This window comes from Hemicordylus capensis, chromosome 1 (assembly GCF_027244095.1).
Source record: "Hemicordylus capensis ecotype Gifberg chromosome 1, rHemCap1.1.pri, whole genome shotgun sequence".
Taxonomy (NCBI): Eukaryota; Metazoa; Chordata; class Lepidosauria; order Squamata; family Cordylidae; genus Hemicordylus; species Hemicordylus capensis.
Window position 1 is genome coordinate 456,065,755 of NC_069657.1, and position 15,524 is coordinate 456,081,278.

The 15,524-nt window shown below is 50.8% G+C and overlaps 1 protein-coding gene across 17 annotated transcripts in view; it reads right to left on the bottom strand.

Annotated features, from left to right (window-relative positions):
- The window catches only part of OTOF (otoferlin), a 231,503-nt gene that overhangs the window by 11,631 nt on the left and 204,348 nt on the right, over window positions 1–15,524 (bottom strand). For all 17 annotated transcript variants that reach the window (XM_053249912.1, XM_053249855.1, XM_053249883.1 and 14 more), the window contains 7 exons: window positions 14,180–14,314; window positions 13,457–13,594; window positions 8,378–8,505; window positions 4,841–5,011; window positions 4,259–4,419; window positions 3,064–3,206; window positions 2,191–2,279 (listed from right to left, as the gene is read on the bottom strand). In XM_053249912.1, coding sequence (XP_053105887.1) covers window positions 2,191–2,279; window positions 3,064–3,206; window positions 4,259–4,419; window positions 4,841–5,011; window positions 8,378–8,505; window positions 13,457–13,594; window positions 14,180–14,314 — 965 coding nt within the window. The remainder of the gene's footprint in view (window positions 1–2,190; window positions 2,280–3,063; window positions 3,207–4,258; window positions 4,420–4,840; window positions 5,012–8,377; window positions 8,506–13,456; window positions 13,595–14,179; window positions 14,315–15,524) is intronic.

The window sequence follows — 15,524 nt, forward strand, 5'->3', positions numbered from 1 at the left end:
TCCCCAAGCCAGCAAGACCCATGGAACTCAGCCCTGACTTGCTTCACCTGTGACCAAACCCACACTCAGAAGTGACTTCTGTGTAGGGCTTTGGCCAGGGAGCAATGCAGCCCTCAAAGGGAGACAAGATAGACCTACATGACCAGCTCCCTCACATCCATTTCCTCATGCGGATGGAGCAGGGATTCCCAACCTTGGGTCCCTGGATGGTGTTGGACTACAACTCTCATCATCCCCTGCCACAAGGGCCTCTAAATACCAATTGCAGGGGAACAACAGCATGAAATACGATAAATAAGATAAACAATGATAAACAGCAGCAGCAGGAGAGAGGGCATGCCCTCACCTCTTGCCCCCAGACGCATCCGGTGGGCCACTTCAGGGCAAAAGGATGCTGGACTAGATGGGCCTTCTTGGGCCTGTTCCTCCAGCAGGGCTGTTCATATGTTCAGCATCTGGAGATCCCAACCCCTGGCTGTTCTAGAGCACAAGGCCTGCCTAGGGACATAAGGAGGGCCCTGTTGGGCCAGAACAAGACCCCATCCTGACATGGGCATCCTGATTTCCACAGTATCTAGCCAGGTTCTAATCTTGAGAGAGAGAGAGAGAGAGCGAGAGCGAGAGCGAGAGAGAGAGAGAGCCATCTCTATCCACCTCCTCTGCTCCTGCATAATTTGACACCCCTCTGCCATGTTCCCCCCTTAGAAGTCCCAAACACTTCAACCTTTCCATGCAGTCAAGATGCCCTAAGCCGGCGTCTTATGTCTCATTGGCACACAATAATAAAAGTATGCAAGTTCTCTCTGGTGAATTTCCCTGGCAGTTCTGAAAAGGAATGTGAAACCAGTTTCTTTTCAGCAAGCTCCCTCGTCTCAGCCATTTCCCAATGGATGTGCACCAAATCTGGAGAAGTCTCTTGTCCCCTAGCTGATGTGTACATAATTGCATGGGGATGGGATGGATCCTATCTTTCTTTAAGGTTGTTCACACAACCACACCTGCTGGGACTGGGGAGGGCTGGAGGGAAGTCAGGAGCCTACCTGTCTTTCCAGGTGATCCTGGGTCAGCTGCCCATGTGCCCACACGAGTGGTGAAACGATCAGGAGCTGGGGTGGGGGTGGGGAGGGAACCGGGCATCCTGGAATCCCACAATGCACCATGCAAGCAACACGGTCCATTGGGGGATTTCCCATTGCTAGGCCACTCCTTCCCTCTGGCTCTATGGAAGCCATGGCTGCCAGCAAGCCTGGGAGGAGCTGCCAGCAGTCTGCACCTCCACGCAACCCAGGAGTAAGGCAGAAGGTGCGCGCACGCCCTCCTACCTCACTTTTAGGCTGGGGAAGGAGGAGCACCAGGATTGGGAGCAGTCCCAGCAAGTGACCTGGGCTACTTTCCTGGGCTACTGCGCTCCTACCCAGGGAGGGCTGGGCCTGGGAATGGCCTCTTTGGCTCTAGGTTTTATTGGCTTTCCCCTCTCTGGGATTTTGTCTTTTTTAAACTGCTGATGCTATGTCTTCTCTTGTTTTTTTAATTGTTAATGAATTTTTAATCTCTTTGTCGGCTGCCACTTTGAGTCCATGAAAAAAGGCAGGATATAGGCTTTTAATAAATATATAGCATACCTTAGGATTTGTCTATTCCATACATGACTGGCACACTGTCTGTTTCTTCCTTCTTTAACTGCTTAGAGCAGGGAGGTTCCCAACCTTGGGTCCCCAGATGTTGTGGGACTACAACTCCCATCATCCCCAGCCACAGTGGCCCAAACAACTGGGGACCCAAGCTGGAGAACCCCTGGGTTACAGCCTTACTCTTTAGCTCTCTCTTGCTCTCTGCATCCAATCACTACAGACCATCCATCCATCCATCCCGAGAGAGATATATATACACACAGCATTCACTGTTTGCAACCTTAGGGCCTGCCCCAGATGCGGTTTTGACCCCCTCCCCACCAACACACACCAGCCAGGGCTGCAGATTACCCCACTAAGCATCTGAGGAGTTTCCCCCCTCATTTTCCTGAACTCCCCCCGCCAAACTCAATCTCTTCCATCCCCAGAACATAGTTTTCAAGCCCCAAAGTGTCTCCCCCCTTGCAATCTAAGTGAGGAAGTACTCCTCACCCTGCCCCCCGCCCCCCCGGCCGCCATCTGCACCCTTGCAGCAGCTTAGCCCAAGGCGAGGCATTACTTCTTTGGCTTCCTTGGCGAAATGTCAATGGCGGGGCCTGGTGCTGGCATGTCCATGGGGAACATGTCCACCCACATCTCCAGCCGTCCCTGCAATGTTGGAAAGACCCAGTTAGTGGCTCCTGGGTGCCCTGAGGGTCTTGATGCTGGGGTCCCCAGATCCAGCCTCTGGCCTCTGTTTAGGCCCCGAGGCATCACCAACCCCTTCGGCTGCTGCTGCTGCTACAGCATTCTCCCCATATGAATGGCAAGAGCCCTGTTGGGTCAGACCCAGGCGGGCCCATCTCCCCCAGCATCCTGTTTCCAGCAGTGGCCAGGCAGATTCACCCAGGAAGCCCACAAGCAGTGTTCCCTCTAATTTCTTTTCATCTGTGCGCTGACTGCATTTTGTTCTGGGTGGCAGTATCAAGGCAGTGTGTGCATGTCGAGTACATTCAGAGCGAGGGGCCTTCCTGATTCAACCTGAGCAGGATCTAAAATTAACTGCGCAGACATTAAAAAAAACTTGTGTGCACACAGCTTAGAGGGAACATTGCCCACAAGTGGGGCAAGAAGGCAACAATCCTCCCACTACCAGTTTGTCTAATTCTCTTTTAAAGACCTCTAAGCAAGCACGACATCTGTTCCCATCTGAATTAAGCTGTGGGAACTGAGATCAGGGGGTGGGGTGGGACAAGAGACAAGGAGTTGGGGGAGCTGGAGATTACTTCCTTGGGGTGGTGCAACAGCTGCAGCTATGATGGGGAGCATGACGCACGGGAAGGGAAAGGTATAGGGCAACTAGGAACCATAGAGACCTGATGACAAAACTAGAGAGGCTGGAGGGTGAGTCCTCCACACCAGCAAGCATGTGGGCCAGAGAGGTGCCAGATACCTGTTCAATGCCTGGCTTGTCAGGGTTTAGCAAGGGCCGCGTCTCCACATGCTCGGGCACGAGCTTGCAGCCCACACGGGGGATCTCGTCCCAGTGGTGCAGCACCGTCAGCGCCAGGTGCTCGTCCGTCTGCTTCTTCTGACCTGTGGGCACCATCAGTGGAGGCGCGGGGGGGGGGGGGGAGAGGGGGAGAGCAAGAGAGCGCTTTGGGTCTTTGGGTGTCATCAGAAAGAGAGGCCTATGCAATGCTGCGGTGACCTCAAAGGAGGGTATCTGCTCAAAACACGTTGGGCCTTACTTCCGCAAGGCTGCTTTCTCTGCCTTTGGGGTTTGCCTCCCCTGTCGTTTCAAACTGAGGGCATCAGAAGAGCCTGGCTGGAGCGGTCCCAAGGCCTGTCTAATCCAGCATCCCGTTCCCTGGGGCCGGAGTGGCCAGGCAGGTTCCCCAGGGAAGGCCACAAGCAGAGAGCATCCCCCTGCTTTGCCATAGCCTCCCAACTGCAGGCTGCCTGGGGACAGGGAGCTGCCACATAACCACCCTGACGCTTGGCTCGTGAAAGACCTCCCCCCCTCCCTCAGGAATGCGCCTGCCCCCCCCCCCCCCCGTTTGGATCCACCTAAGCTCGTGTCCCTCCCCACATGTTCCTTCTGTGCTGGGTGGGAAAGTACCCCCTTCTACCGCCCCCATGATGCCCTCCATTCTTTGCTCCAACGTCAAGGGCTCCTACTCGCTTATGCAACTTTCAGGATACTACAGCTGCCAAAGCAGAGCTGCGTATGCATTAAAAGAAAATCAAAAGGAAGCCCAGTAAGATACATAGAATTCTGCAAGCTGTGTAAGTCCTGCAAACAATGCAAATACGCATTGCGTTGTGATTTTTTAAAAGAAGCATATAATCTGTCCTGCTTGAGGAAGTACAGGCTATTAGCACAGAGTCCCTTTCCACACCTCCACTGGTAATACTTCTAAGCCTGCTCCTTGCTTCCAAGGTTCCTCTTGTAATTGATTTATTATTTAACATAATAATTGCAGGCACACTTTGATTGATTCCTCAGGCTTGGGGGCTAGAAACTTGCTTTTACAAAACAGAACTTGTCTTTGTCAGGCGGCTGAATCCTGTGCTCAGTGCTAACATCCCATCCTCCTGCAGAACTGCATCATGCCCTGCTGATGAGGCTTAGGCAGCCCACTTACCATTCTCATCCTCCACTTCCGTGGGGCCCATGAAGACCCGGTTGGTAACCTTCACCCGGCCTCCAGGGCCATAGTGGGGCCCGTCCAGTTTGCCCTCTTTGCACAACTTGGAGAGGACCTGGGTGGGCTTTTGAGGGTCTCGCCAGATATTGTAGCCGTGTCTGTGGACAGAAATGTCAGTCCGTCAGAGGGAGGGAAGGCGTGGTGGGCAAGGCAGGCCACAGCTGCTCAGGGCTACCACCCCAGGCCCCACACAGGTGCTCCTCATCAGCCCAGCCTTGGAACCCACCCTCACACTCCAGAAGCCTCCTTTGAGTAGAATTCTATATGCTCGTTTGCTCCCAGAATGAAAATAATTATGCTCTTGCCTTTCTGTGGAAGACCACTCAAGGGAGCTTACAACAGTATAATTCAAAAACAGTCAACAAGAAGAAGAGTAAAATAAATGCATAACAAAAGCAACCCCAACGGCAACATAATAATGAACACCACCACCACCACCACCCACATGCAGAGAGTCATGTTAGCTCGGAGATCTAAAACGCCTGCCATAGGGGGCCAGGGGCGGGAGGGAATCCTTACATGGCATAGGTCTTGGCGACCCCACAGGTGGCCCTGTGCTTGCTGTAGTATCGGTTCTCCAGGTCGATCTTCGTCTCGCCAATCAGATCATCAGAGCCCACCAAGTCCCAGTCGTAGATCGCCACCGTCAGCATGGATTCCATGGGGAATGTGGCCTCAATGTCAAATGACCTGGATGGGAGGAGTCAGACATTTGGGGTGGGGACGAGCCCTGGCACAGCAAACGAGGCTGATTCTGACCCATGCAGCGACAGGGTCGCAGAGCAAACCAGGGCTGAGCAGTTCATGAAATGGGATGGTGCCCTCAAAGCAAGAAATTGATGGGGAAACCAAATTCTCTCTCTTGGGTCAGTGTTGACCCAAGAGGCATTCGTACTCCTTTTAATGCCATTTTTGTTTTAGCAGTTTGTTCTGATTGAAGTTTTATTACTGTTTTTATCTCATTAACTGCCCCGGGGACTTCGGACAAAGGGCAGAATGAACGAACGAATGCTCCAGGTGGAAATGGCCGCCTCTCCCTTCCACTCAACACACATGCACAGTCCTGACAAAGGAGAAGGATATAATATATACCCACAACTCAGGGGTTCTCAAACTTGATTCCCGACATGTTGTTGGACTTCAGCTCCCATAATGCCCAGCCGAAGGCCATTGTGGCTGGGGATTATAGGATCTGAACAACATCTGAGGAACCCAGTTTGAGATTCCTGCCACAACTGGCGACTGGCTGCAAGGGACTTCAGAATTCCTAAGGTTCATCACCAACATGTATGAATAAATGTATAAAATACCAAAACAAATGTGTCGAAGGACAGATAGAGGCTGTTCACACGAGCAGCCCTACTTGGTTAGGGCTGCTTGTGTGGAGCACCAGGATTGGGCCCAATCCTGGCACTGCCTTGCTGGGTAGCCCAAGATTTCCCTATTACCTAGGTAGATGTGCATGAGTGCACCCTTCTCCAAGGCACCCAGGCATGTCAGGCTGTAGGCAGCTCAAACAGACACAGAGCCATGCAATACACTTGTCACATGGTGCACTGAGTGATGTGGGAGGCTTCAGCCTGCTTTCCTCCCACTCCCCAGCCACTCTCGGCCACATGCCGCACGCTGGTCATATGGGCGCGGGGCGCTAGCAAGCCCAAGAGTGGCTTCAATTATGTGGGGGAAGGCAGGACGCAGGGGAAGAGCCACCATTGTGTGAACAGGTTCAAAGAACCCGGGCTGCCAATGGAAAGGGCCGCCAAAGCCTGCAGGGGGCAGTGGTTTGGGCTCTGGAAGAGCCCCGAGTGAATTCCGCCCGCCTACGCCCGGGCTTCAGAGAGCCCTGAGCGAGCTCTCCCCTGTCCTTTTCAGGCAGCGTTTGCCAGCAAGGGAGAGGAAGGGAAATAGATGCTGTCAGGCAACAAGCACTGCCTGAAATGACAGGGGAGAGCTCACTCGGGCTCTCTGGAGATCGAGGCCATGCCCCTTTGCACGTGACATCAGATGCACAGGACGTTGCTAGAGGGGCTGCCAGGTGGGGCCAGACCCAGGGTGCTGTTCGGCTGGCTCCGCACCTGGCAGGACGGCTCCTGCCTCCCCCCACCAGGCCTCCCGCAGCTGGGTGAGCCTAGGTTGTGTGAACAAGCTTAGTGTATTGCACCATCTACAATATATCAGCATATCTGAAAAAGGAATCAGGTTGTTAACATGAAATGATTGATCATTAATATCCCAAAGGGATAATTTGTCCTTTAACACATGACTGATCTCCATGCTACACAAGGGCTTGAAATTATAGGCCAGTATTTTGTTAGGAGGTTAATTTAATCAATATAAATAAACCCCAGATTTATTCAGCCGCTCAGTTTTGCTGAGCTGAAGTACTGCCTTCAAATGCTTGGCATAAATAGCCGAGCTACAGTTAATAAGAACAAAAGGGAATTAATAAAAAGGAATTGTGAAGATTTACAGTAGGCATATTTAACACAGTTGACTAGACATAATGCTGGGAGAGGGGTCCGCCATAACCAGAAGAACTCGTCGATTGTACGAATCAGTCTCTTCTCTTACAGGCCCACCACAGCAGATTTCCTAATTCTCAGGTATAACAAAATGGATGGTTGTGAGTCAGATTGGTGTCGTTCCACTTTTAGTGAGAAGTTTCTGCAGTCCCGAATCAGTCATCAAAGGGAGAACATAAGTAGAGAACAAATTTGGTTCTTCAACAAACATGTTGCACCTGTCACGGGCTGACTTGTCACAACCTCTGCTCTTTGTACTGTAGTGGCTCTGAGTCAGACGCTGAGGAGGTCAGAAGATCAGCGTTTGCCCCAGGGGCCTGGAACATGACACCAGACTGGAGCCAGAGAGTGCCCTGGAGCAGGGGTGGGGGTGGGGAGCTGGAGAGAGGTTCGCTCAGGGCCTGGGCTCCATGGGGCAGTACCGCTGGAATCCAAGTCCACTACAGAACTGGCCTCTCCTACACCATCAGCCCCCCACCCCACCCCAATATCTGCCCAATATTAACAACAAGCTTGGCGGCAGCAGGGAGAGCAGAGAAGGAGGGCCAGACTCCAGGGGGCTACCTCTGTAGGGCTTCAACTCTCGAGGCAGGGAGGCAGAGCCAGGAGGGCTGAGCTCAAGAGGACTCAAGGGCTCACTCTGCTTCCAAGCAGTGTTGAGCCAAGCCAATTGGCTCCCTCAGATCTCTCTTTGCTTATTTCACTGCGCCTTTGCCTCGCCTCACCTTGGGGGCAACCTGGACATCAAGATGAAAGCCTAGATTCAGGAATATGGCAGGTTTATAGAACTGCAGGAGCACACTCTCTGTCTAATGAAGCTCCCCATGCAGATCGAGGCAGTAATGAATCTGCCTCTGTTCAAGACCATCTGCCCTCAGTTTTGATCCCTCGCATGCCGGGCAACTTTTAACATTACTCCTGCACAAAAGGGCCACTTCCAGTAGCTCGTCTATTTCAGTTCAGGAGTAGTTAAGTGTTCCCTCTGCTTCTGAGGAGTGGTGAGTCCACTTGTTCCCTTGGAGCTCTCCAAGGTACTGTGGACTGACTTGCTTTCCCTTTGCCCTGCCTCCCCTCAGCCTTTGCCTCGCCTCATGATGAGCAACTCGGACAGGACAACAGTGCACACTCTTTGTTTGTTGTTCCCGCCATACGCTAACCCTCAGCATGTCTTGGCCTTCATCTTGGGCTTGGGGCTCCTGCTGGCCATGTCTTTGGCAATGCAAAAGTGTATCTTCCAAAGCATTTGCATGCAGAGAAAGCACTGGTGTGCTATAGTGGTGTGCGCCATGCATGCCAATGAGAAGCACATGCTTACGATGCATGCACCTTCCCTGCAGCCCCACCAACTCTGTAACTCATCAGCCCTCACTGTGCAGTCCTCAGTTTTCCTTAAGCACCTCCCTGGTAAACTGTTCTTCAGCTGCACACAAAACCTAGCTCCTTCAGACTGCCTCAAGGTAGCACCAGCCCCAGTTGGGACATCTGGGCAGTGCTTCAGGACACAGATACCAGCAAGGCCCATGGGCTCCCTTACTTTCCAAAGATTGGGTTCAGCTGCTTTGAGATGTAGTTCTCCTTGTCCTTGATGTCCGTCTTCCCCAGCTTAATGACGACATAAGGGTCAGCTTTGCCATTGATATCAGCGGGGTGCAAATCAGTGGCCTGGAAAGGAAACTGGGCCATTAGCAAAGGCTCTTTGCATGCCACACCCTAAAATTCCATGTCAAGAAAGAGGCACTGGCTCCCCCACATACTTGGGCAAGTCTGAGGCCTCGACATGTCCTGCCATCACCTGTGGATGGGAGGAATCACCCATGATTGGAGGCCCTACTCTGGGGGAAGAAAGCACCTTCATGAGAGATCGTACACAGGAGCCCTTTTCGTCATACACATCTTTTGATGTTGTCTTCCATGTTCTGTATGCAAATTGTAAATGATTGTTATGAGTGCTTTGTAGAACGGTTGATTTTAATAAAACTCCTTCCTAAAAACTCCTTCCTAATCAGACATTATACAAAAGGTGCTTCTCTAAACCAGGGCTGGAAGTTCTGTCCTGGTCCAATAAGTAGAGATGTGCACGAATCAGATTTTACTATTCAATTCAAGCTCGAATTGAATTGCAAAATACTTGAATTGATTCATCAAAACAGCTGCCATTTCCAGCTTTTGATGAATCAACTCTATTTGAATGATTCAGCAATAGGGAACAAGGAGGAACTCAAACCACCCCATTGTTCCCCATGGGTAGCTCCTAGGGACATCAAAATGGGCTGGGTGGTAGGTCAGGCTGGGTGCTACCTACTACCCAACCTACAAAAAGAAATGGGCAAGTGGGCAATTTTCAATGTTTTTTAACCTTCCCCCCCAACCCCCAACCCCCTAGAATCCTATGGGGGTTTGGGGGAAAGGTTAATTTTAAAAAATCACCTTCTCGCCCATTTCATTGTGGGTGGAGGGTAGGTAGCACTAATCATGCTCTACTATACAACAAACCTTGGTGTTCTTAGGACCTACATATGGGGAACAATGAGGTGACTGGAGTTCCCTATTGTTCCCTATGGCCGGAACAAGCAGAGTGCACATATTTTTCAACCTTGCCTTGGAAAGCACTGCAGAACAGAAGTACAAAGCCCCTTCCAACACAGAACACCACATTTTGCCAAACACACCATCCAAAAATGGCCAAAAAAGAATCACTGACCCAGAATCCACTGCCAGCCACAATGCCTGTGCTGCAGTAGCATCATTAGCACAAGTTGCTCTCTCACAAACAATTGTGATTCCTTACTTCAACAGCTGCCACAGCAGCACCCTTAGCAGCCAGCAAGCATAGCCATAAGCTCCCCTAGAACAACATCTTCAGCCACATTTTGACTGAGTGAGTAAACCTTGCAATGCAGAATGCAAATTGCAGAGCAGCCCAGAGCAGTGAGTGAAGCACATGTTAGTCTCAAGACCAAACATGGAGCTCATCATAGCAGTCACACACCTGAGCTGACACTGTCCATTTTTCTCCATACCATCTCACAGACAGACCAAACCACAAATCACAGAAGGAAGGCAAGCACCCAAATTCTGCCTTTGTCAATCTGAGATCCAGAAAAACCAGCTAGTTAATACTATAGCAGTACTAGCACAGGATAGATAGAGATAAGTTTATTGGGTCATTGACCAGCATGCACAGAATATTATACTCAATGCTGAGAAAAGAAAACCACAAAATCATATTTCCCTTGATTCCTTCCTTCCTCCTCTCCTAATGTATCCTCTTCAAGGGCACACTAAGGGCTCTCTCTGCCTCCCCTCCCCACACCCTTGGCATTTTTTTTAATTCCCTCCTTTTGTGTTCCCCCTCCCTCCTCTCTCCACTCAGCCAATGGAGGAACAGTTGTCCATGACAACACTTGATTTGTACAATAACAAGCCAACCTAGAAGAAAGGAGATATCAAGCCAATTGGAAGGCAGTGCCAGAAAAACAATCAGTAAGGGAAGAAAGCCCGCCAGAATGGTGCTCGAATCACTCAAATTGATTTGAGCTCAAATCAAGGTTGATTTGATTTGAACTCGGATCAGGCCCATTATTCTGTGATCCTATTCATGTTCGGATCACCTGAATTGGCCCAATTCAAGCTCAAATGGTTTCAGTTTGAATTGATTTGCACATCTCTACTGATGAGTCATCGTGTCCTGCTCACGGTTAGATCGGCATTTGTCAGAAGAGGTGAACGCCACATTTGTAATGGCAGGCGCTTCTGTAATTAGGAACTGCAGGCTCGCTCTAATGGCGACTGGGGTGCCAACACACATGGCTGACGGGGCAGGAGTGCTACTTCCAGCCCCAGTTTAGATGCTCTACTTGCATAGCGCACCTTTTGTATAATGTCTGAAGAGGGCTAAGGTAATAATAGGGGTGTGCAATTCGGATTTTCGGGTGATTCGGCTCGGACCCGAGCCGAATCACCCCCGTTCTGTTTTGTGCCCGAATCTGGGTCACCCGAATCACCCTTGATTCGGTTCGGATTCGGATTTAATCCGAATCCGAATCCGAATCGATTCGGGGGGGGTAAAAAGGGGCCCAGGGGCAAAATTTTGGGGTGGGGTGGTAGCGCCCAATGGGTAGAGTCTACCACCCCAATTTCAGGGGGATTGGGCAAAGTCCTGATTTTTTGTGAATTTTTAAAGTTTTAGTGACTTTGGGGCAGTTCGGGGGCATAGCATGGGATTTGGGCAAAAGGAGTGGGGTGGGGTGGTAGCGCCTAATGAGTGCAGGCTACCACCCCAATTTCAGGGGGATTGGGCAAAGTCCTGATTTTTTGTGAATTTTTAAAGTTTTAGTGACTTTGGGGCAGTTCGGGGGCATAGCATGGGATTTGGGCAAAAGGAGTGGGGTGGGGTGGTAGCGCCTAATGAGTGCAGGCTACCACCCCAATTTCAGGGGGATTGGGCAAAGGGCTGATTTTTGGTAAATTTCTGAAAATTTCATGTCTTTGGGGCACATTGGGGCATATTGGGGCAGAAAGTGGGGCCTGGGGCAGAATAGTGGGGTGGGGTGGTAGTGCCTCATGGGTGCAGGCTACCACCCCAATTTCAGGGGGTTTGGACAAAGGGGTGATTTTTTGAGAATTTTTGAAGTTTTGGTGACTTTGGGGCAGTTTGGGGGCAGAAAGTGGATCTGCCCCAAAATAGTGGGGTGGGGTGGTAGTGCCTCATGGGTGGAGGCTACCACACCAATTTCAGGGGGATTGGGCAGAGGGCTGATTTTTTGAGAATTTTTGAAGTTTGGGTGTCTTTGGGGCAGATTGGGGGCAGAAAGTGGATCTGCCCCAAAGGAGTGGGGTGGGCTGGTAGATAGTGCCTAATGGGTGGAGGCTACCACCCATCCCCAATTTAAGAGTGATTGGGCAGAGGGGTGAATTATGGTGAATTTATTTGTATGAGGTTTGTCTTCATAAGGTGAAGTGTGCTAAATTGATTACTTCCTCATATTATTCATAGTAAAGGAAAGTGTGAAAAAGTGAAAGTGGGGTCATGAGAGTTGTTTAATTGAAAAAAATCTCATTTGCTATGATAGAATGAGAATTCACACCTCAGAAAAAACTTCAAAAATTCTCAAAAAATCAGCCCTTTGTCCAAACCCCCTGAAATTGGGGTGGTAGCCTCCACCCATTAGGCACTACCAACCCACACCACTATTCTGCCCCAGCCCCCACTTTCTGCCCCAATATGCCCCAATCTGCCCCAAAGACATGAAATTTTCAGAAATTTACCAAAAATCAGCCCTTTGCCCAATCCCCCTGAAATTGGGGTGGTAGCCTGCACCCATTAGGCACTACCACCCCACCCCACTCCTTTTGCCCAGATCCCATGATATGCCCCCGAACTGCCCCAAAGTCACTAAAACTTTAAAAAATTGCCAAAAATCAACCATGAACCGAATCGCCCGAATTTTTTTTGCCCGAAATTCGGGTGATTCGGCTCATGTCCGAAAAAATTCGGGGGACATCGGGGGTGATTCGGTTCGGCCCCGAATCACCCGAAATTGTTCGTTTCGGGCACAGATCGTTCTGTGCCCGAAATTTTTTGCACATCCCTAGGTAATAATCCTATTTAAGATTAAAAAATAATAAAGGGAACTGAAATCCTTCAGCCAGAGGACTTTTTTCATCACATGTAACTGCTTGCCAGCTGAGATCGTCAGCAAGCACCTTCTTCCATGTCCTGCCCACATCAGAGAGATGCTTGCTGGGAATCTGGGTCTTTTTGCTAGCCATGCTTTGGCTTTAGAACCCCCTCTGGCTTGGGACACCTTCCTCGGCTTCTGCTTTGCAGGTGACAGTCAGGGAACACCCCCCCCCCCCCGGGACTTTGTGCTGGAGTCGTTTCTTCCCCTTTAGCTGCTCTTCTGGTAGCATTACTGCTGATTTGGCATGTTTTTCTGCTCCTTTTTTGTTTTGTTTTTTGTTTTGCTTGCTTGCTTGCTTCTGTTTATGCTTTAATACGTATACTGATTTTTCCATTTACTGGATATTTTATTGTTAAGCTTTTGTTTTTTATGCTGTACACCACTTTGAAGACCTTGGGGTGGCCAAATGGCCTCAGCACATCAGTAAAATATGAGCAGAGGCTGGAGTCAGTCCGTCGTTCTTCATAAAGTGGGGTGACATCTTGGAGGGTGTGCACCCAGTCCTGGCAGTCTCTGAGACAACCACCCACTGCAAACAGGAATCCACATCTGAAACCCAGCGAGGGAGAAGTTCCTGGGTGCCAGGAGCTGCATCGTCCCAGGTTCCTCACAGGGGATCCTGGGATGCCCCCCTCACACGCTGTGGTGCGGCAGCTGCCTTGGGAGTGGCCCAATCCTGCTCTCCTCTCCCCAGAAAGAAATGCCATTCTGCACCTGCTGCTCAGGGTGGCAGAACAGCACCCTTCTTCAGACACTGGGATCCAAACAGGATCCAGCAGCTGAGAGCAACATGAACTCATCATGAACTCAGATGAGAAACGGAGCTCAGAGCTTCCAAGTGGGGTGACATCGAGGTGGCATTGCCTAGAGCTGTCTAGCGGGGGCACCAGAGAAAAGAGACCTCAAAGCACCACACACCCCACTCTCACCCTGACAACGTAGATGCGGACCAGCACGTTGATGGGGTCGTTGCTCGGGATTCCCTGGAACATGCCGAAATTGGGGTCGTACCCAGCTTCCTTAGTGATGTCATCGGGAAGTGGCACTTTGTAGACACACATGGAGCCCTGGTGGGGAGAGATGCATTAGCCCAGCTAGGGTGGAATCTCTGGCTTGGCAGGGCCAGGAGGCAGCACTTGCCGGCCCCTCCCTGAATCATCACAACAGCAGCTTGGACGCTTTCATTGCATCTGCTATTCGTTCCTTTGTCACTTCAAGGTAGAATAACTGAAAAATCCATTGGTGACTCCTTTCTCAATTCCATCATACCTTTTTAAGTAGAGATGGTTGCATTTTGCCCATGAAACCTACCCCCAATTCATCTGATTTGCCCAGCCCTCCACCTGTTTCTTCTCCCTTCCCAACCGTTCATTCGGCCCTCCAAGGGCCCAGCATGGCTTTCCCCTCCTCTCGTCTCCCCTCAGAAAAAGCCCGGCTTTCCCCTCCATCCCCAGCCTGGCTCCTGGCTCTGGTGATCTCTCCCTTTGGCGTCCCTACAAAGCACACCACTGCCATCAGCAGCAAATGTCCTGGGGAAGAGAGGCAGAAGCAAATCCGTAACGTGAACCTCCGAGGGGTTCCCTGTGGCACCCACTGCCCAGTTCGGCTAAGCCTAAACCTAAGCCTAACCCTAACCCTTCCACCCGACTCACTTTGAACCTGCCTACGATGCGGTCCTCATCTGCCGCATTGTCGTCGTCATCGCCAATCTTCCCACGAAGGAGGTTGAAGGTGTGCAGCCAGTCTTCGAAGTGGTCAAAGTCAGATTCCAGCTCTTTGGGGTACACCTGGGGTCACCAAGAAACACAGAGCTAGCAAAGCTGGTGGGGCTTTGATTGCAACAGCAATGGGGTGTTGGGCCATGACAATACTACCACTTTCCCCTCTACTTCTCTACTGCTTTTCAACAAAAGTTCCCGAAGTGGTTTACACAGAGAATTGATTGATTGATTGATTGACTGATGAGATGGGTCCTTGTCCCCAAAGGGCTCACAATCTAACAAGAAACAGAAGGTAGACACGAGCAACAGCCCCTGGAGGGATGCTGTGCTGGATTTGGATAGGAATATGTTTGCATTCCATTTGTTTAAGAGGAACATGACTCCGAACTTTCTCCTGGAGCACCAATCTCTAGTGAGTGTCAGAGCACTGAGACACACGCAAGATCTTCCCATCTTCAAGGTATCTCAACAGAGGGGACAGTTCCAAAGAAGAATAGAAAGAGATACATGAGTGCAACTGCCCACAGAATGAGAGGATTTGGCAAAGCACCCATTTGGCATGCAGGAGTCTCTGGGTCAATCAGTGGCACCTCCAGGTAAAAGCATCAGCTAGCACTGGGGTGGGCAACGTGTGGCCTACAATGTGTTACAGCGTCTTCCTGAACTTGGTGGTGACTTTCCTCCTACTTGGTATACGTTTCAACTGCTGTTATTATGCTTTTAATTAAGGTCCATGCTTCCTGGAGTGATTAGATCCTCCTGACTTTCCCCGTTCAGCTTCCTTTTTACCAGTCCCCTCATCCCCTGGATGTTGCATGCAGAGAGACACAGGGCACCCTCCTCCTCTGCGTTCCTTGCCTTGGAGGCACAGGCTATCCTGCATCAAGTGTGGCAAGCAGAACTAGAGCCCACGACAATTCACTTCAGCTTTCCTCAGAGGAGTGAATGTAAACTGGTAGGGGAGGAAGTAAAAAACAAGGAAGTTGCTTCCTCATGGGAGTGAACGGCAGCCATTCACTAGTCTGGAGAAAGCAAAAGGGTGCACCTGAGGACAGCACGGAGGCAGAGATGGACCGGCTCCTTGCCCCGCTGACCCCAACTGTTGAGAATCGAGCCTCAGCTGATCAATGGCCTACCCACAGCTCCATCAATGGCTACGAGTTCTGATGGCTGCCGCAGGCTCACAGGCAGGATGCCTCCGAATCCCAGTTGCAGGGGAGCAACGGCAGGAGAGAGGCCATGCCTTTATTTATCTCTTGCCTGAGAGTCCCTTAAG